The 20,149-nt window shown below is 43.4% G+C and overlaps 1 protein-coding gene across 3 annotated transcripts in view; it reads right to left on the bottom strand.

The window, feature by feature from the left end:
* VAPB (VAMP associated protein B and C) overlaps window positions 1–16,746 on the bottom strand; it is a 55,501-nt gene extending 38,755 nt beyond the window's left edge. The window contains exons 1-2 of one of the 3 annotated variants that reach the window (XM_063702375.1): window positions 16,311–16,723; window positions 10,060–10,119 (exon numbers count right to left, since the gene is read on the bottom strand). In XM_063702375.1, the coding sequence (XP_063558445.1) occupies window positions 10,060–10,119; window positions 16,311–16,368 (118 nt within the window). In that variant the 5' untranslated portion in view covers window positions 16,369–16,723. Of the gene's footprint in view, window positions 1–10,059; window positions 10,120–16,310 lie in introns of all 3 variants that reach the window. The other 2 variants (XM_004062431.5, XM_004062432.5) reach the window with 2 other exon arrangements.
* Between the last annotated feature and the right edge of the window lie 3,403 nt (window positions 16,747–20,149).

Below are 20,149 nucleotides of genomic sequence, written 5' to 3'. Positions count from 1 at the left end.
AGTGAGCCGAGTGAGATCGTGCCACTGCACTCCAGCCTGGCCAACAGAGCCAGTCTCCGTCTCAAAAAAAAAAAAAAAAAAAAGGCTCCTGGCCAGGCGTGATGGCTCACACCTGTAATCCTAGCATTTTGGGAGGCCTGAGCTCAGGAGTTTAGGAGTTCAAGAACAGCCTGGGCAACATGGTGAAACCCTGTCTACTAAAAATAAAAAAATTAGCTGGGCATAATCCCAGCTACTCAGGAGGCTGAGGCAAGAGAATTGCTTGAACCCGGGAGACAGAGGTTGCAGTGAACCGAGATCGCGCCACTACACTCCAGCCTGGGCAACAGAGCGAGACTCTGTCTCCAAAAATAAAAATAAAAATAAACTCCTGCTCAGATTCCTCTGTGGCTTCCCATCTCACAACAAAATCCAAAGTCCCTCTTGTGGCCTGCCTACTGGCAAGGCTCCTGCCCTCTTCTCTGAGCTCATCTCCCAGCAGGCCCCTCCACCACTCTAGCAAAGGCATACCTTGCTGCTCCTTGAACACACCAAGCTCATCATCACCTTGCACTTGCCCTTCCATCCATCTGTAATGCTCTTCCCAAATGTCTCCATAGTTCACACACTCATTTTATATAGGTCTCAGTTCAAATATCACCTCCTCAGGTAAATGACCTTCCCTAATCACCCTACTTAAATGACCTTCCCTAATTACCCTACTTAAAATTGAATCCATTCCCAAATCCCTTTATCTTGCATTGTTTTTAGTTGTTTTTTTCCCATTTATCACCTACTGCCTGACACCACATCATATATATTTTCTGTTTTTATTTAATGTACACCTTCTCCACTAGAAGATGAGCTCCACAAGGTAAAAGTTTTCTCATCTCGGCCTCTCAGCAATGCTTGGCATGCTACAGGTACTCAATAAGTAACCCATGAAGAGAATGGTTCAGGTGCTGTGCTAGGCTCTCAAGCTAGAGAGAGAAACAGGGCACTGCAGCTCCCACCCAGAATACACAGAACAATCTTGGGGCCCATCCAGAATTAATGAATCAGAATCTCTAGGACTGAGACTCCATAATGATTTTTTCTTTTTAAAAAATTATCAAATGTGACGTTAGCTCATATTTAACTGTACCAATCTATTCTAAGCACTTTACATGTGTTAATTTGTATACTCCTAACATACCCCAGAGGGAGAAATTTGAGGCACAGAGAGGTTAAATGCATCACTGAAGGACACATGACTTTCAGATGGCAGATCTAGGGTTCACACTCTTAACTCCTGGGCAGTATACTACCTCTAACTGCATTGAACACTGTATGAAAGGTAATCTATAAAGCATCCTATCAAAAGGGGAGGGTGAGGAGCACAGGGAACTGATCACTGAGGCAAGCCCTGGAGTCTGAAAAGCAGATAACGCAAAGTACACTTTGAGCTGTAGGGAACTTGGGTGAAAGTACAGTGTGATAAAGCTATAAGGGGCTTCTGGGGGCATCAAATGGCTGAAGAGGAAGGGGTAGGAGAGGGGTGAAAGAAGCTGAGGCTGGAAAGATGCGGTGTGGCCTGACTCTGAAGAGTTTTGCTGCTGGCCTAAGAATTTGGGCCACGAACCTATCCGTAAGATCTAGAGAGCCAATGAATGTTTTTAAACCAAGAAATGATATCAAATTTCAATTTTTAGAAAAATATCTCTGGAAACTGTATAAAGTATAGTCCAAAGGGTGAGAGAAGCAGGCAGAAAAAATAGAGACAGAAAGTTGAGACACGGTGCTACTACAGTAGTCTGGAAGGGAAAGGACCTATACTTAGGATACGATAGCAGGATACGATAGCAGAATGCAAAGAAGCAAAAGGGCATAGGAGATGCTGCTGATTTAAATGGACTGAGTAGATGTGAAAGGTTACGGAAAATGGGGAGTGAAAGACAAGTTTAGGATTTCCAGCTTGCCAACTTGGTGCAAGGGCCATTCCCAAGATCCAGAAGCCACAGTCAGTGGGGATGAGAAGGTAAACGGTAAATACAGTGTGGAACATGCTGAGTTTGAGGTGTTCTCATGACAACCAGATAGACAGGGATGTCCAGCAGGCTGACAGATCAAAAGATCTGCTTGGAGATAGAGATTTGGAAGTTTTCTGTGCAGAAGTGGAAGATGAAGGCATTATTAATGAGACAACATACAGAGAATTGTTAAATTGAGAAGACTGAAGCCAGAACCTGAGAAACCTCAACATCCAGTAAAAGAGATGATAAAGAGGTGGACAGTTCATCAGAAAAGTCAAAGACAAGTATCACAGAGAGAAACCTGGGGAACTAAGAAGGGTTTGAGTGAAGGGGTGAGGTCTGATGAAAGAAGAGTAAAGATATCAGAAACTGAGATTCACCGCTTCCCCAAAATTAGCTGTGATAGAAGACTGGGCATTTGCTTAAGTGGGGAAGATCTAGAAAACAAGATTTCTTTTTAGGAAGGGGCAATTTAAGCATGTTTGTAGGCACAAGGAAGGAATCAAGTACAAGAGAAAAGTGAGACAGCAGTAATAGGCTAACGATGCAAAATACTGTTAAGTGATGGGAAAGGAATGGGGTAAAAGAACACACACCTAAGAGGTAGTCCTGACTCTGAAATAGAAGAGGAGGATAAGTAAAAACATAAGTATCCACAAGAGAGAAAAGCAACCAGCATTTAGTGGAAAATCTTCAAATATTTTCTGAGCAAAATGCACTGTGTCTACATCGATCGGCTGTACGTAACGGGCCCTGCCGACAGGCTTCATTACTCTTCACCACTGAAAGTCTTCTTTTTTTCCCCCCTCTCTCCTTTCTCAGCTTTGTTTTTGTTTTTGAGATAGAGTCTTGCTCTGTCACCCAGAGTGGAGTGCAGTGGCATAATTTTGACTCACTGCAGCTTCCGCCTCCTGGGTTCAAGTGATTCTCATGCCTCAGCCTCCCGAGTAGCTGGGATTACGGGCATGCACCACCACACCAGGTTAACTTCTGTATTTTTAGTAGAGATGGGGTTTCGCCATATTGCCCAGGCTCATCTCAAATTCCTGGCCTCAAGTGATTCGCCTGCCTCGGCGTCCCAAAATCCTTGGATTACAGGTGTGAGCCATTGCGCCTGGCCTCTTTCTCAGCTTTCTCCTAAACACCAACCCTTCCTCGCCTATGCCTTAGACCCAGAGACCATGAACTCCCTGAGAAACTGCCATGCACCATGCACTGTGCTGTGCTAGGCACTGGGATCTGGGGAGAAGAGACACAATCTAAAAAAAAAAAAAAAAAAAGGTGGGGGGGCTTGCTGACTAACAGCGAAAGGGAGTCACGTATCACGTTGCCAATGACAACATGCTGTGACATGTGTGGGAGCCAGAGGAACAGATACAATGTGAGTGAAGAATGTCAGGACAGTGACCTTGAAGAAGTGAAGCCTGTGCTGAGCCTCAAAGGTAAGCAGAGGGACGCAGTGAAACAAACAAGAGGAAAAGGAATCAACTAATTTTTAGTGGTGGAGACAGCTAAAAACTGTTACTTTATGACTCCATACAGGGTAAGTCATGATACACAGTACGCCAAAGCCCCATGGCCAAGGAGAACTAAAAGGCTGAAACACAAGCATGAGGAAAGACGATGCTGGAAAGATGGGCAGGGCAATGTGGGGGGAGTGCAACAAGTATCAATAATTTTCCAGGTTTTGTTAAAGAATTTAAACTTTATTTTTGGCAACAGGAAGACATTTAATGATTGTAAGCAAGCAAGACATATGCTCAGATTTGCATCTTTGCAAACCATCTTTGAAAACCACATCAGGGTGGAAAGAAAGAGAAGACTCAGACAAGAAGACCAGTTAAGAGGCTATTACAGTTGCGGGAGAAAATGGGGCAGCCATAGAGGGAATGGGGAAGAAGGGACAGAACTGAGTCATAGACTCTCTGAGTTGGTCAAATGCATGAATGTAGGTACCATTCAACGAGACAGTAAGAAGGGGAGGTTTGGAGGAAAAATGAAAAGGTGGTATAGAGTTCAGCTTGGGTCATGCTGCATTTAACGTATTGCAGCCTTTTATATGGGCTTGGGTCAGGCCTGGGTTCATACATAAGTGACGTTAGAAGCGAAGGGTACTCGTAAAAGAGTTCCGCAAAGGGGAGAAGGGAAGACACAGAGAGAGCAAATCTGAGAGAAACAGGGAAAGGAGAAGAGGGGGAGAAGGTGAACCTGTAACCCTGAGCACTACCAACCGGACTGCATGATGAGTGGGCAAAACTGGCCACATGGGCAGAAGAAAAGCAGAGAGAGCAATGAGAGAGGTCAAGAGAAGAGTGTCAATGAGTAGGATGACAACAGGGGTCAAATGGTAGTGAAGACTGAACACGCAATGGGAGATGTAGTGATGAAGCAATGATTGAGCTCCCAGGCAGTGACTAGAAGTGAAGAACAGAAAGAAAAAAGACAGGAAACTATGTTTTCCAGAAGCTTACCATGATAAGAAGGAAAGTGAAAGGAGTAGCTAGACAGGGTAAAAAGGACTGACAACACAGTTTTTCTTCTTTAAAGGTGGAAGGGACAATACTCAAATGTTTAATGAAAATGACTAATGGCCAAGCACTATTCTCAGTGAGTGCTAGGTATGTAAAGAAAGAAAAAGAAACAATCTTGCTTTGGAAGAGAAAGGCAACAAAAGCATTCATTTTAAAAATAATAATAAATAAAAAGATCCAAATGAGCCGACCAAGTGGTCGGTAGATGACCGCTCATGTTTCTTCCACCTTTTCTCTGAGCGAGGTTAAAGGTGAACTATGCACTAAGACGGGATCCTCCTGCCCGCAAAGTACATGAAAAGTTTTGATTGTGTGCATCTGCACATTCTCTCAAGAGTAAGCCATGGCTCTCCTTCATCCAATTAGTAAAGCACTGCCTGACTTTACAAAGGTCAGAAGCACAAATTTAGATTTTCAGAGGAGTCCATCAGGATGTATTTACACGCCAACAAATCAATTCAACCAACAGATTGAGAATTCAAATAAGCCTCCACAAGGACAAACCTCTGGTTTTTCAGCAAATTTCTCTTTTTATTCTTGTGTATGCTTCTGTTTCAAATGATCATAGCAAACACTGAAAAGATGACCAAATCCAGGGTTGTATCCTTCTTTGGGGTACAAGGAAAAGAAAACAAGAAGAAGAAGAGAATGTAGTCTATGTAGTCTACTCAGAAATACTAAAACAAAAACCTATAGGAGCTTACATTCTAGCAGCGAAAGCCAAGCAATAAATAAGTAAATGAAGCACATAAAGAATAAAACAAAACGTGAAAGTGACATACAATTCGTACAATAAGAGGTGATATAGAAAAAACTGGATCAGAGTCCAAGAATACTCAGGAAAGGTTAATATAAGTAGTGAGCTTTCAAACAGTATCAAGAGGTTTCATTAATTAAATATTCAGGAGCCCACAGGAACAAAGTACCAGTAGGTGCTGTGGGAAATACAAGCTGGTTCCTGTCCTCAAGGGGCTTTCCATCTCTCTTCTTCAGCTAAAATAAACTTAAGTTCTCAAGCTTAGAGCTGGAAGGACCACCTAGAGGTACTGAGTTCAAGCCTCCTCACACCGCAGAGGAGGAAACCAAAGCTAAGGAGGTTAGCCCAAGTGCCTCTAAGTGACAGCAATGCTAGGAACCACAGATTCGTTTTGTAATGCAAAGCACACAGGCTTGGGAGGCTGTAAGACCCGGGTACAAATTCACATTCTGTAAAGTCTTCGCAAAGGCCTTCTGCAAAGGCCTCTCATCTCTAAAATGGAGATGGCCATAACACTGATTTCTCGAGTACGTACCTTTCCATTTCTTCCCTTTTTCTACAATATTGTAAATGTTGAGTGATGGAACTAAAAGACTAAAATAGTACCCAGTTAACCCAGAAATGCATAGTTTGCACGACAGGTATTGAGGACATGAAAGACTTGGAGCAGAGAGTGGGGTGGTGGAAGGGAAGGTACAGTTGATAGTATTAGCACAGAATTTTCAACACTAATAAACAAATAGCTCACAATAAGAAGTGATCAAGTTAGGACAGAAGTTCTTAGGGGGAAACACAGAATTCATAGAAGGATTTTTTTTTTTTTTTTTTTGAGACAGTCTCACTCTCAGCCCAGGCTGGAGTGCAGAGGCACAATCTCAGCTAGCTGCAACCTCTGCCCTCCTGGGTTCAAGCAATTCCTGCCCCTCAGCCTCCGGATTAGCTGGGATTACAGGCATACACCACCAAGCCTGGTTAACTTTTGTATAGAGAGGGGTTTCACCATGTTGACCAGGCTGGTGTCAAACTCCTGAGCTCAAGTGATCCACCCACCCCAGCCTCCCAAAGCTGGAATTACAGGCGTGAGCCACCATGGCTGGCAAAGATTAAAAGTCAGTCACAGTCATTCTAATGTCCCAGAGCAACTGCACTTTATGTAAGAGGTGCCAACGAGACAATTACAAGACTACAATTATCGTAAGGCACTTTTTCTTTCTTTTTCTCTTTTTTTTTTTTTTTTTTGAGACGGAGTTTTGCTCTTGTTGCCCAGGCTGGAGTACAACGGCACGATCTCGGCTCACTGCAACCTCCACCTCCCCAGCTGAAGCAGTTCTCCTGCCTCAGCCTCCCAACTACCTGGATTACAGGCATGCACCACCACGCCTGGCTAACTTTTGTATTTTTAGTAGAGATGGGGTTTCACTATGTTGGTCACGCTGGTCTCGAACTCCTGACCTCAGGTGATCCACCCACCTCAGCCTCCCAAAGTGCTGGGATTACAGGTGTGAGCCACTGTGCCCGGCCTTTTCCTTTATTTTTCTATCCCATTTCTCTTTCAAGCCTCTTTCTCTAGTCTCACTCCTCCTCTCATCTTCCTAACAACATAATAAATAAGAAAGCCAAGGGCACACCCCCACTTATCTTTTAAGGGAAGAAACACAGCCAGCATAATGACAAAAAAAAAAAAAAAAAAAGCCATAGCCTTTGCAATCAGACAGATCTTGATTCAAATCCCAGCTCCAACCCTCAGTTAGGTTCATAACTTGGGTTAATAACTTCAGGATCATAACTGTACCCACTTCCTAGGCTTGCATTAAGAATTAAATAAATGAACGCTTAGAAAAATGGCAAGCGCACAGTATAAGCTCGCCAAGTCACATATCTCAAATGCCGTCTTCCCTGTGAGATCGAACACCCAAAGTAGAATTAACACAGCTTTTTCTAAGCTCTCAATAAGGACAGGCCATAAATATCTTGTCCCCATTTTCCCTCCTTGTCTCCCAATACCTAGAGGCTGGAAACTTTAAGGGCTAGGCCTTCCTCCCAGGTCCCCAGTGCAACCTACCGCCTGGCCCACAGGAAGCTTTCAGTATGTGGTAACTGAACCAAATCTCAATCAGAGTCACGTTCAATTCCCCCAAAAGGAGTCATCTGTCTATAAAGAAAACCTCAAAGGATCTGCAAAGGGCAGAAACCCAAAACAGCTCTAATTTGGACAATCATCTATTATGTACAGACAATCCCCGATTGGTTTGACTTGCGATTTTTCAATTTTACAATGGTGTGAAGCCATCACAATTTTGACATATTTTGAATTTTGATCTCTTCCCAGGCTAGTAATATGCAGTACATGAGATATTCAATACTTTATCATACAATAGGCTTTGTGCTAGATGACTTTGTCCAACTGGAGGCTAACTTAAGGGTTCTGAGTATGTTTAAGGTAGACAAGGCTATGATGTTGGGTAGGTTAAGCTGTATTTAATATGTTTTCAACTTATAATATTTTCAACTGACAATGGGTTTCTGAGGACGTAACTCCGCTGTAAGGTGAGGAACATCTGTAAGAGATCATTATATCCATGCATGTCTCTAAATCCTTTCTGATCCAATTCGTATGCCTGGCGTATCCTCGTCTTGGAAAATGATGACTTCCCAAAGTGTACCTCATACAGAATAAAACAGCACTTTTTAATCACCTTAAGTTTACCTCTTTGAACAATTGAGACAAGCCTCTAGTTTATTAACTCACCCTTATTTGTTTCTCTGTCCAAGGCAATGGCTGGTCAGGAGCATGCAGAACTAAAGGTTTTGTAGCAACACTTATAAAGTTTAAGGTGGCACTGCTAAAGATCATTTATTTTAGACATTCCTATCTCAATAAGTGCCCTTTACAACTTCTTGAATTCCCACTCTACAAACCTGCAAGCCTATGAAATCTCTACCACACACAAGCTTTGCCCTGCCTTCCAAAGACTGGATAGCAGAAGGACAAATTACTCACAAGTTAATGTGTGTTTTTTTTTTTTTTTTTTTTTTGAGACAGAGTTTTGCTCTTGTTGCCCAGGCTGGAGTGTGATGGCGGGATCTCGGCTCACCGCAACCTCCGTCTCCCAGGTTCAAGCGATTCTCCTGCCTCAGCCTCCCAAGTAGCTGGGATTACAGGCATGTGCTACCATGCCCGGCTAATTTTGTATTTTTAGTAGAGATGGGGTTTCTCAATGTTGGTCAGGCTGGTCTCGAACTCCCGACCTCAGGTGATCTGCCTGCCTCAGCCTCCCAAAGTGCTGGGATTACAGGCATGAGCCACCATGCCCGGCCTAATGCTTTCTAAATATATAGAATCATGAAACCATCAGAATCTGATATAAAAGTGAATATTCACATGAGAAATCAAACATTCTTTGGAGTCATCTGTCTGAACTTTTTCAAAAGTAGGGCAAGAAATCCCTCCTAAAAAATTCACAGAGAATAACTCTTAATGAATTGATGTTCTTAAGAAATTGTCCTGACAGCTATTAATACTTCATTAATGGTTTTAAATTCTCTGCCTCCCTCTCTCAAGAACAAACCCCTTTATGAGTTAACTCTAATGAGCTGATACTGGTATGAGGGAAAGTACAAGGCTTTGCCTGTGCCACCATTTACTAGTGCAGCCTCATCCAGCAGAAAGTTACCTAGCCACTGACTAAGTCATCTCATACGATTGTTACACAGATTAAACAGTAACATAAATATGGCAAAGCACCTCTTACCACAGTTCCTAAACTGTGTGGCCTATCTTCTGAAATTAAAGCACTTATCCTCCAGAAATGTTTGTTCCTTCTTTACCTTTCTTTACCCTTATATTGCAAAATGTATGTCAGCCACTGCTTTTAACTCCAGACCCGACCCAACGGGGTGTTGGGGGGCACATTTCACCACTCACAAATATGACCACTCCCAGATCCTTAGGTTCCATTTTCAATTCCCCTCCATTCTCTGAGCACCCTTCAGCCTTTCAAGACAACTCAAGGAACTTAGAGCTGTAAACCACATCACAAGGAAGTAATTTAAATCTAGGTAAATGGTCTAGGGGTACATCCCATTGTCTTAAAGTACAAGCTAAAAGATGAAAAACACTGCAGTCTCAATCTACCCCTAAAACATTTATTGCCCTAGTCTCCACTTCCCAGATGGGCAAAGGCTGAAGGAGCCTACTGAAATGCCAACAATGTAGTAATTGAAACACATTACAGGTATCGGCGAATGTGCCCTACCACAACACGAGGTGGGCATGCACACACACACACCCCCCAAAAGCCTGAAGACATCACTTGACAGGTGAAAGAAAATACTAACATGCTAACCAAAGGTCAATATCAGCCCTTCTGAAAGGATGAAGGAAAACTCCAAGAAAACATTTCTGTAGCTTTACAGTTCTATGCAATAAAAAAAGTTATTAAAAGAAAGTATTCCAAGGTTTTCTCATGGGACTATGCCATTTTCTCAACTGCTTCCCAACCCCCAAACCCCCATGCAAGGGGGGTTTGTCTTTGTCTACAAAGACAGTGTTTGTAGACATCAACAGCTTCTGTTAAAAGGATGCATTTAACAGTTTGAAAAATATTCTAGAGATATTATTTTACCACATTCAGTTATTTTGTTTGTTTTTTAAATAATCCTCAAGTGACTGTCAAGTTTAGTAACTTTGTTTCCATAAGAAAGCTCTTTAAACAACTCTTCCTTGTGTAAAGCCAGCTGCCCACGTCTGTCAGGTAAGAATTTCAAAGAACGCACATACCCACTGAGCAAGGCCAAAGCAATCCTGGATATGCTATGCTGATAACAGCCTGAAAGGGGCCTAAAATGAGAGAAAAAAACAAGGATGCCAATCTGGAAACCATAATGCAACTTTGTTTTTAACACAATCCTCGGTGCAAAATAACGCAAAAGGCTTTTGTTTTATTTTATTAAAGACATTCTATGGCAACCTTGTCTTGACTAATGGAACTCAGCACTCTTTGTATTCATCTTTCTTGTCGTCTAGTTGAAAGCTGTGCTCATTTGTCCCAAATCATGATCATCCTTTAGACAGCAAATTTTTCAAAAACGTGGGGATATATAAGACACTCCTGGCCTGGCGCAGAGGCTCATGTCTGTAATCCCAGCACTTTGGGAGGCCGAGGTGGGCGGATCACGAGGTCAAGAGATCGAGACCATCTGGCCAACATGGTGAAACCCCGTCTCTATTAAAAATACAAAAATTAGCTAGGCGTGGTGGCATGTGCCTGTAGTCCCAGCTACTCGGGAGGCTGAGGCAGGAGAATCGTTTGAACTCAGGAGGCAGAGGTTGCAGTGAGCCGAGATAGTGCCATTGCACTCCAGCCTGGCAACAGAGCAAGACTCCATCTCGGAAAAAAAAAAAAAAAAAAGACACTTTTGGAGATAATTCTTTATGTAAAAATTCAAGTTTCGGTTCTAAAAATCAAGCCTAGGGGTAGTATTTGAGTGATAACCAATATAATATACTCCCTTGACTCCTCCCCTAATTTTCAACTACTTAGGGATAATAACACAGGGTCAAAGTTCTCAGTATTCTGCCTTCAGCATTTGAAGGAAACATGCATACAATTTTAATAAATACAAGATAGTGTTAACGTTTAAGAGTTCAGCTCTTTAATAAGCATCAATTCAGACTAATTATTTTAGTAAATCCACACTTGGATGAAAAGCTCCCAGGTAATTATGAAGATAACGGTGATCTATGTCACAACCACTCACGTTAAGGAAACATCATTGCTTTACAAACATAAGCACATGGTCAAGAACTATACATTTTTTCCCCTAAGGAGTTAACTGCGAAGAAAAAGTAGTGAATAGGTGGATAAAAGAAAGTTAACTTCCAGTCCACATTTTTCTCCCAGGAACAAGATTTCAGAAGTAAATGGTACTATCTATGAAGATTTAAGTTTGACTCAAGTTTAGTAAGTTTAATGCCGCTTTTGATAAGCAACCTACTTAATAATTAAATAAATGAAGATAATCTATTCAGGGTGGATCTAAACCACTACCACGAAGAATCTTCAGCACATGGCTGACGCTCTGTTGTGCTGTAAAGCACAGTCTGCTCCAAGTGATCATGAAGTGTTAAGAAAATCAGTGCCATGCTAAAGCTAAAGAATTAATGCTGTACTTGGCATCTGAAAGATAATTACTGCACTGAATGAACTATATCCACAGGGCTTTAGATTTTTTAACTTCCTAAACAATCTCAAATTACACATCAACTTGAAGGGCTGAACTAAAGAGTCTAAGCCAACTTTTCCCATACAAAAAACAAAACAAAACAACATCCTTAAACTATCATTTAAAGTGTCCAAGTTTCTATCTTCTCCCAAAAGTGGTACTCAACTACACTGATTCATTGGTGCCCTCCCATCTGAGATCCCTACTAATGGCAGGACTATCTAAGACTTCTTGAAGGTCATTGGTTCAGTCAAGCAATAAAGCAAAAGTAAATGCATCCACAGTTATGTTTAAACCTTAACCGGCTGGGTGCAGTGGCGCACACCTATCATCCCAGCACTTTGGGAGGCCGAGGTGGGTGGATCACCTGAGGTCGGGAGTTCGAGACCAGCCTGACCAACAGGGAGAAACCCTGTCTCTATTGAAAGTACAAAATTAGCTGGGCATGGTGGCGCATGCCTGTAATCCCAGCTACTCGGGAGGCTGAGGCAGGAGAATTGCTTGAACCCGTGAGGCGGAGGTTGCGGTGAGCCAAGATCGCGCCATTGCACTCCAGCCTGAGCAACAAGAGCCAAACTCCATCTCAAAAAAAAAAAAAACCAACAAAAAAAAACCTTAACCTAGTGAGGATGGATGTTCAACAGACCATTTCCATGTGACAGTATCATTGCTGGGGGAATGGGCTAGGATGTAAGGAATGATCTGGAGTCCTGAACGACCAAAAAATATATGACATACTATTTACCACAGATGGACTCTCATGGAAGGGGAGGGAGAAGGGAATGAAAGAAGAGTGCTATATAATGCCTTGAAAGTGACTCATTCGGAAAGCTCTCTTTGAGCTGGACAACAAGTGGGATCTCAGAGTGAGGAGATGGCAAGGAAACGATTAGGACTTCGAAGAACTGAGATCAACAGAAAGAGTGACAATTTTAAAAAACTCCTATGACTTAGTGAAAAAGAAAAAAAGAAATAGAAAACACACAGGCTGCATGCAGTGGCTCATGCCTGTAATCCCAGCGCTTTGGGAGGCTGAGGCGGGAGGACTGCTTGAGGCCAGGAATTCAAGACCAGCCTGGGCAACATGGCAAGACTCTATCTTTACAAAAAAATTTAAAAATTAGCCAGGAATGGTGGCATCTGTAGTCCTAGCTACTAGGGAACCTAAAGCAGGAGGATCTCTTGAGCCCAGGAGTTTGAGGCTACAGTGAGCTATGATGGCACCACTGCCCTGCAGCCTGGGTGACAGAGCAAGACCCTGCCAAAAAACAAAAACATTTACTCTCTCAGAAAGATACCCCTAGTCTGAAAGAGCTTAATGTTCACTTACTAAAAATATCTCATGAAAGTCAACCTTAAGTCTAGGCAAATCCTCCTGTGTCATGCTTCTTTCAGGAAGCCACCAGGCTTTCTCCTTTTGATATTTATGATGCAGCATAGTACTTCCTATAAAACTGCATAAAGTCATATAAATTTGCATTCTTTTTCTTCTGTAACATCCTTAAATTTAACATACCACACAAAATTCCCAAGATTAAAGAGTCTGACAATATACAATCCCATACGATCAACTTAGGCTGCATTTAAAAGATAATTTTTCCTTTGAATGGGCATTTTAGTTATTACCTTCTCAAGTAAAGTCAGCTCAGAGGTTCATCTAGGTGAACCACCAGAAATCAGAGTCGTCACCCTGAGTAACCTGGAAGAAACCAGTTAAATGTGCCATTTCTCATCCTGAAATGAATTATCTCTAAGTCAGGGTATTCAGTCTCTATCAATTGTACTGTCTTAGCATTCAGCTTAAAACAAACAAACAACACACCTCATGACGTCGTTTAAGAACACACACAGATGTGTCTTCTAAAGTTATGAGCCAGAGGCCTTCAACAATTTGGTACCACTTCTCTTGGACCACTTCCCTAGCAAAAATATCCAGTGACTTTGGCATAATTACTTTGGCCAATCCAGGGCCAGAATGATCGCTATTCTCTGCCACACCTTTCAGGTACAGAAGTGATGAAACCACTTAAGTGGTTAAGTGGTTGTCTAATCTCTGTATAGTACTATGCACTTACAAAGCCGCTAACAGCCATGTCATTCCTTCTAAACACTTTCTACAAGAGGCAACGTGGACACGAGCATCATCCCCATTGACCGAATAACCACCCCAGGCTTTGAGGAGTGAAGTGGCCTAAGGTCACACATCTTTCAGTAAAACAATTGAACAAAATCTTAAATTTTCTCAAATGAGTGCCTCTTTCCATAACATCATATTAGACAACAGAGTTTGTACTGGGATTTGGGGGTTTTCAGAAAGTTAATGCAAGGAAGGACTGCTCAAGGAGAAGCAACACAATTTTAACTTGGACACTGGCTGCATCTATGCATAAAGGGACTGAGATCTGACTCTTGTCTACTCACCAGCCTTGTCTCCCATCTTGCCAGGCAACCACAACAAATGTTCTTTGTTGCTGTCATTCAGAACCACTAGTGGTGGCCGGGCTCACGCCTGTAATCCCAGCACTTTGAGAGGCCAAGGAGGGCGGATCACTTGAGGTCCGGAGTTTGAGACCAGCCTGGCCAACACAGTGAAACCCCGTCTCTACTAAAAATACAAAATTTAGCCAGGCGTAGTGGCACATGCCTGTATGTAATCCCAGCTACTCAAGAGGCTGAGGCAGGAGAATCACTTGAACCTGGGAGGCAGAGGCTGCAGTGAGATGGCGCCTCTGCACTCCAGCCTGGGTGACAGAGTGAGACCTCTATCTCAAAAAAAAAAAAAAAAAAAACTACTAGTGGCATCCCAAAGGAACCCAGCCATCTCAGTGTTTGTGCCCCTGTGCATGCAATTTCCTCTGTCTGAAATGTTCCCCACCCTTTCCTTCTTTGAGCCTTCTTCTACTCGACCTTTATAACTGAGCTCAAATGACACCTCTTTCAGGAGTTGACCTCCTCAATGCTCCTGGAGCACTCTGGACTACCCTACATCATTGTCCTGTCCTGGCTGTTATTCTCATCTGCCCCCTTCCCTAAAGTACTGGGAGGAGGTTGAGGGAAAATGGGAGAGTACAGCTGATATGACTTGGCTTCTCTGGGTATCTGACACACAAGGATCAGGTACTCAGTAAATGTTTGCGGACTAACCGAATGAACCCACCAATTATCAGGAGAAGCCAAGCCTCCCAGATAGAGAAAGAACTTCAGACAACTCAAGTGGAAACTATGGCTCACTATTTTCACTTTAGCTACCTGGACTTCTTTCCCAGTCTGGCATCCCCAGAAGGCCATGAGAACATCATGAAAGCTCAAGTACTATCCTGGAATTACAATCCACGGTAGGTTTGGTGGGGTTTTTCGGTTTTTTCATTTTAATTGGAAAGCCTTTGGTTCTCTGTAAATTCAGAGTTATTTCACATTAACAACTTGGAAGGCAAAGTGACAGCCACCGTTCTGGAGTATTTCCCAGCGATCAGACAGCATAACGGTTAAGAGCGTGAACTCGGAAGTCTGGGTTCAAATGTACCATTTGCCAACTGGGTAACTTTGGGTAAGTTACCCTACACTACTTCCCAATAGGACATATAAACTGGAGAGCCTCTGGCCATTCATTCATTCATAAATACCAACTGAGCATCTACTGTGAGCCCGGTGCTAGCGATATAGTGGAGACCTGGCCTTCCAATCTAAAGTACGCTTCCATGGAGTCAGACTGTTCCATTTCCTACACAGCACTTAGCACTATCTGCAATGATCTTGTGTGCTGGTTTGTCTGTCCTCGTCGGAAGGTAAGCTCTGTGAGAGCAGAGGCCTTATCTGTCTTGTGCATCCATCACCTCCCCAGAGCCTCCCACATCACTGGATACACGCAAAAAGAAAGAATGAGCATGTCAGACAAGAACTTTTACCTCGTGGCCCTGGTGAAGGTAGGAAAAAAAAAAAAAAAAGTAACAACATAGAAAACATAAAGGCACAAATTACAGAGGTAATAGTATCTGGGAGAAAACCAGGGTCATGGCTTCCCATCGCCGCAGATGTTGCTCCAGACAGCTCTGCGGAGAAAAAGGATCCCAGCACCCTGGCAGCCTCCTTGCGCCGCATTCAGGAGACAGCATGAGGGACGCAGTGAAAGGAAAATGGGCCCAATCCCATCAGAAGTCCTGAGGAGGTTCATTTGTTGGTTCAACATGTTCATCTGTTGGTTCAACAGGTATTTATTTACTAGGCGTATAATGTGTGCTGGGTACACAGCAGCGAACTGACAAGAGCCTGTCCTCATGCAGTTTCCCTTCTAGTATTGAAACAGTGATTTTGGGTATGAAAAGTGCCGTGCTGACCACGAAACAGTGACGGAATAGGGAATGACAGCAGGTGTGCACGGTGGCTGGGTGGTCACAGCAGGCCTCTCTGAGCAGGTGACACCTCAACTAAGCCCTGAGGTCAACACTGTCACAGAGGAGGGGAAGAACTTTCTAGGCAAAGGCAGCGGCGGAGGCTCACACTAGGGAGGATCACAAACTGGTAAGTTACAAGCAAAGTGACAAGTGCCTCGAAGGCAAGTCCCAGGAGGCTGGGGGTCGGGGAGGAGGCGCAGGCCCCGGCTCCCGCACCAGCCCTCTCGGGTCCCGGCCACTCCGGGCAGTTCTGGGGCGCGCGGCGAGCGCCAAGGCCCGGCCCGGCCTCGCCGCCCCTCGCGACAGCGCCGTCGGGGTGGGGACGACGGCCGACGTCACCCGCCGCGCCGGGCTCCGTCCTTCCACCACTGGGGCGGAGGCCGCGGGTAGGAAGGTGGCGGCCTCTGGGGCTTACCTCGGAATTTGAGCTCGTGCTGCGGCTCGAGGCTCAGGACCTGCTCCACCTTCGCCATGTTCCTTAGCGGCGGAGCACCTTTGGCGGGGAGACCCCTGAGAGGTCACCGGGGCGGGAAGCGTTAATGCTGCGCCCGCTTTAAGTTTTACAAAAAGGCGGGGACCAGTCGGGGCACGGGCGGGGGTCCTCTACGGGGTGGGCGCGCTGGGGGGGTCGGTCTACGCGGTGCAAGCGCAGGGGCGGAGGGCGAGGGTGAGGCCGCGGTGCCCGGCGAGCTGACGGCACGCACGCACGCACGCACGCACGCAGAGTCGTACACACGCACGCACGCACGCAGCAGGCTGGCCCGCTCTGGCGGCGGGAAGCTGCGCCCTGCGCCGCCGGCTCCAGGGGCGGGGACTAAAGCTGCGCGCGTGGAGCCCACTCCCGGGACAGTGCGCAGGCGCGGCACAGGCCACGGGGGCGGGACTGCGGGGCAGCAAGGGGCGGGGCTTCGGGCCGCTCAGGAGGCGGGGTCTGTAGTCCAGCTACGACAGCCACCGCGGAAACTATTAAGGGCCCGCTGGGGGCCAGCCTCGTGTTAAGTGCTTTATTCAATAATAACAATTAGAATAAACTTCCACTTTTCTCTTGCTTATGTAGTGCCAGGCACTGTTAGAGACTTTGAATAATAGTGAAAGTACTTAGTATAATGTTTATGGGTGAGTGATATGGGCTAGGCACTGTGACGTCTTGTAAATAATAATTATAAATATAATAAACTACCAATTATTGCTTATTTATTTTGTATCACTCTACTGAATGCTTCCAATAACAACAGCAACTACAATAAATACAAGCTACTCTACGTTAAATGTTTACTATGCAACTGGCACTGTGCTGAATTCTTTACTAGTAAATTCTATTTGTTTATGCAACAAATATTTAGAAATACAATGATCAGAAAAGCGAACCTGATTCCAGTCCTTTTACTATAGCCTAGTGAAGAGACATCTTTTGAATAAATAACCACACACGTAAGTTAAATAATTAAAAATTGCTGGAGAATCCAGATCTGCTTGACCTCAGAAGTGGATACTCTACATCATGATTACCGTTTAAATTGTATTTCATTATATTATGTTTACTATGGAAGTTAAATAGGTGTTCTTAATAGTCTCCTATACATACCCATATAGGTGAGACAAATGTGGCAAATTGCTAGCAATGGCTGACTCTACATCGCAGGTATATGGTTTTCTTGTACTGTTTCTCCCACTTTGCTGTATACTTGAAATTTTTCATGATAAAAAGGTTTTTTAAAAGAATAGTCTTTGTATTTTAACTGGAGCATTTAGTCCATTTACATTTATTATATTTACTAATATATCTGGAATTATTTCTACCATTGTATTTTGTTATTTCTATTTGTCCTGCCTGTTTTTTTTTCCCCTTTCTTCTTTAGCGTTTATTTTTATTCTCATTCTGATTTTCTTCACCTGTATACTCTATTTCTAAGTTTTAGTGGTTACTTCAAACTTTTGGGCATGCATACTTACCTTGTGAAAGTCCAATATCTTTAAATATTTGTAAAAATGTCTTTACCCTGTTTCCTTAAAATATAAAGACTTTGGAGTACTTTAATCACCCATCCTCTAAATTATACACCTTAATGTAGTGTATGTTAAGTTTAATCTTTGCCATTGTAACCCCAAGAGACATTACTAAGTTGTTTTATTCAGTCAACATTAGTTTAGATTCAGCCACACAATTACCATTTTTATCCACCTTTTCTTCTTGCATCTCAGCTTTCACCAACAGGATCACTCTCCTTTTGCCTGAAGTAAATCCTTTAAATTTTATTTTTTTGTAGCTTTGTTGGTGCAAATCCTCTCAGTTTCTGTTCATCTGCAAATGGATTCATTTTTGCCTTTTGTTGTTTTTATTTTATTTATTTATTTATTTATTTATTTGGAGATGAGGTCTTGCTCTGTTGCCCATGCTGGAGTGCAGTGGCATGATCGTGGCTCACGGCAACCTGTATCTCCCAGGCTGAAGCAATCCTCCCACCTCAGACTCCCGTGTAGCTGGGACTAAAAGCATGCACCACCACGCCCAGCTAATTTTTTTATTTTCTGTAAAATCTTACTATGTTGCCCAGGCTGGTCTCAAACTCCTGGGCTCAAGTGATCCTCCTGCCTCAGCCGCCAAAGTGCTAGGATTACAGGCATGAGCCACTGCGCCTGGCCTTGCCCTTGTTCTTGACAGATATTTTGGCTTGCTTGCTTGAATGACAGCTGTCCTCTCTCAGCACAGTTGATTGCCATCCACTGTTTGCCTGTTCCCCCTCATTGCTCCTCAGGAGTCCAGTGACAATCTTAACATTGTTCCTTCATAGGTTGTTGGTCTTTTCTCCCTCTTCTCATGTTCTACAGTTTTACCATGCTGTATCTTTTTTTTTTTTTTTTTTTTTTTGAGACGGAGTCTCACTCTGTCCCCCAGTCTGGAGTGCAGTGACGCCATCTCAGCTCACTGCAACCTCCGCCTCCCATGTTCAAGCGATTCTCCTGCCTCAGCCTCCTGAGTCGCTGGGATTACAGGCACGCACCACCATGCCCAGCTAATTTTTGTGTTTTTAGTAGAGACGGAGTTTTGCCATGTTGGCCAGATGGTCTCAAACTCCTGACCTCAGGTAATCCACCCACCTCGACCTCCCAAAGTGTTGGGATTACAGGCATGAGCCACCATGCCCAGCTCATGCTGTATCTTTTTATTTATCCTGCCTTGAATTCTTTGGGCTTTCTGAATTTGATGATTGGTGTCTTTCATTATTCTTGAAAACTCTCAGACAATACTTTTTTTTCAATTTAATTTTACTTTTTTATTGTGGTAAGATACACATAACATAAAATTTACTCTCTATCATTTTTAAGTATACAGTGGTATTAACAAGATTCCTATCGTGGTGCGACCTCACCATCATCCATCTCTAGAACTCCCTTCATCTTGCAAAACTAGAACTCTGTACCCCTTAAACAATCATTCCCCATGCTCCCTCTCCTAAGCCCCTGGCAACCACCATTCCACGTCCTGCCTCTGTGAATTTGACTAGTCTAGGTACTTTTAGTAAGCAGAATCATACAATACTTGCCGTTTTGTGACTGGCTTATTTTGCCTAGCATAAAGTCCCCAAAGTTCATCCATGTTGTATCATATGTGACAATATCTCTTTTAAATGTTATCTTGGATGGACACAGTGGTTCATGCCTATAGTCCCAGCAATTTAGGAGGCCAAGGCGGGCAGACTGCTTGAATCCAGGAGTTCAAGACGAGCTTGGGCAACATGGTAAAACCCCATCTCCACAAAAAATACAAAAAAAAAAAAAAAATTAGCCACTCATGGTGGTGCATGCCTGTAATCCCAGTTACTCAAGAGGCTGAGGTGGGAGGACTTGAGCCCAGGAGGTGGAGGCTGCAGTGAACCATTATACCATTGCACTCCAGCCTGGGGTAACAGAGTGAGATCCTGTCTCAAAAAAAGAAAAAATAAAAATAAATGTTATGTCAACCTCGTTCTCTCACTCTTTACATCTTGTAGTGTGATTAGTAGTTATTCAACTAATATTTTTCAAACTGTAGCTTGTTTTCCAACAGTGGCTTATAAAATCAATGTAGTAGATTGTTACCAGTGTTGAGAAAGAACGAGAATATAATATACTGGAGTGTATTGTATTATTTCATGAATCTTTTGTTTCAGTTGTATTTATTAATATACTTATACACATATCTATGGAGTGAGTCACAACTAAAATACATTTATTACTGTGGATTGTGAAAGAAAAAGAGAAAAGTCTTGTGCC

The sequence above is a fragment of the Gorilla gorilla genome, chromosome 21 (genome assembly GCF_029281585.2).
Source record: "Gorilla gorilla gorilla isolate KB3781 chromosome 21, NHGRI_mGorGor1-v2.1_pri, whole genome shotgun sequence".
Lineage (NCBI taxonomy): Eukaryota > Metazoa > Chordata > Mammalia > Primates > Hominidae > Gorilla > Gorilla gorilla.
This window is presented reverse-complemented; position numbering and strand designations above follow the sequence as displayed.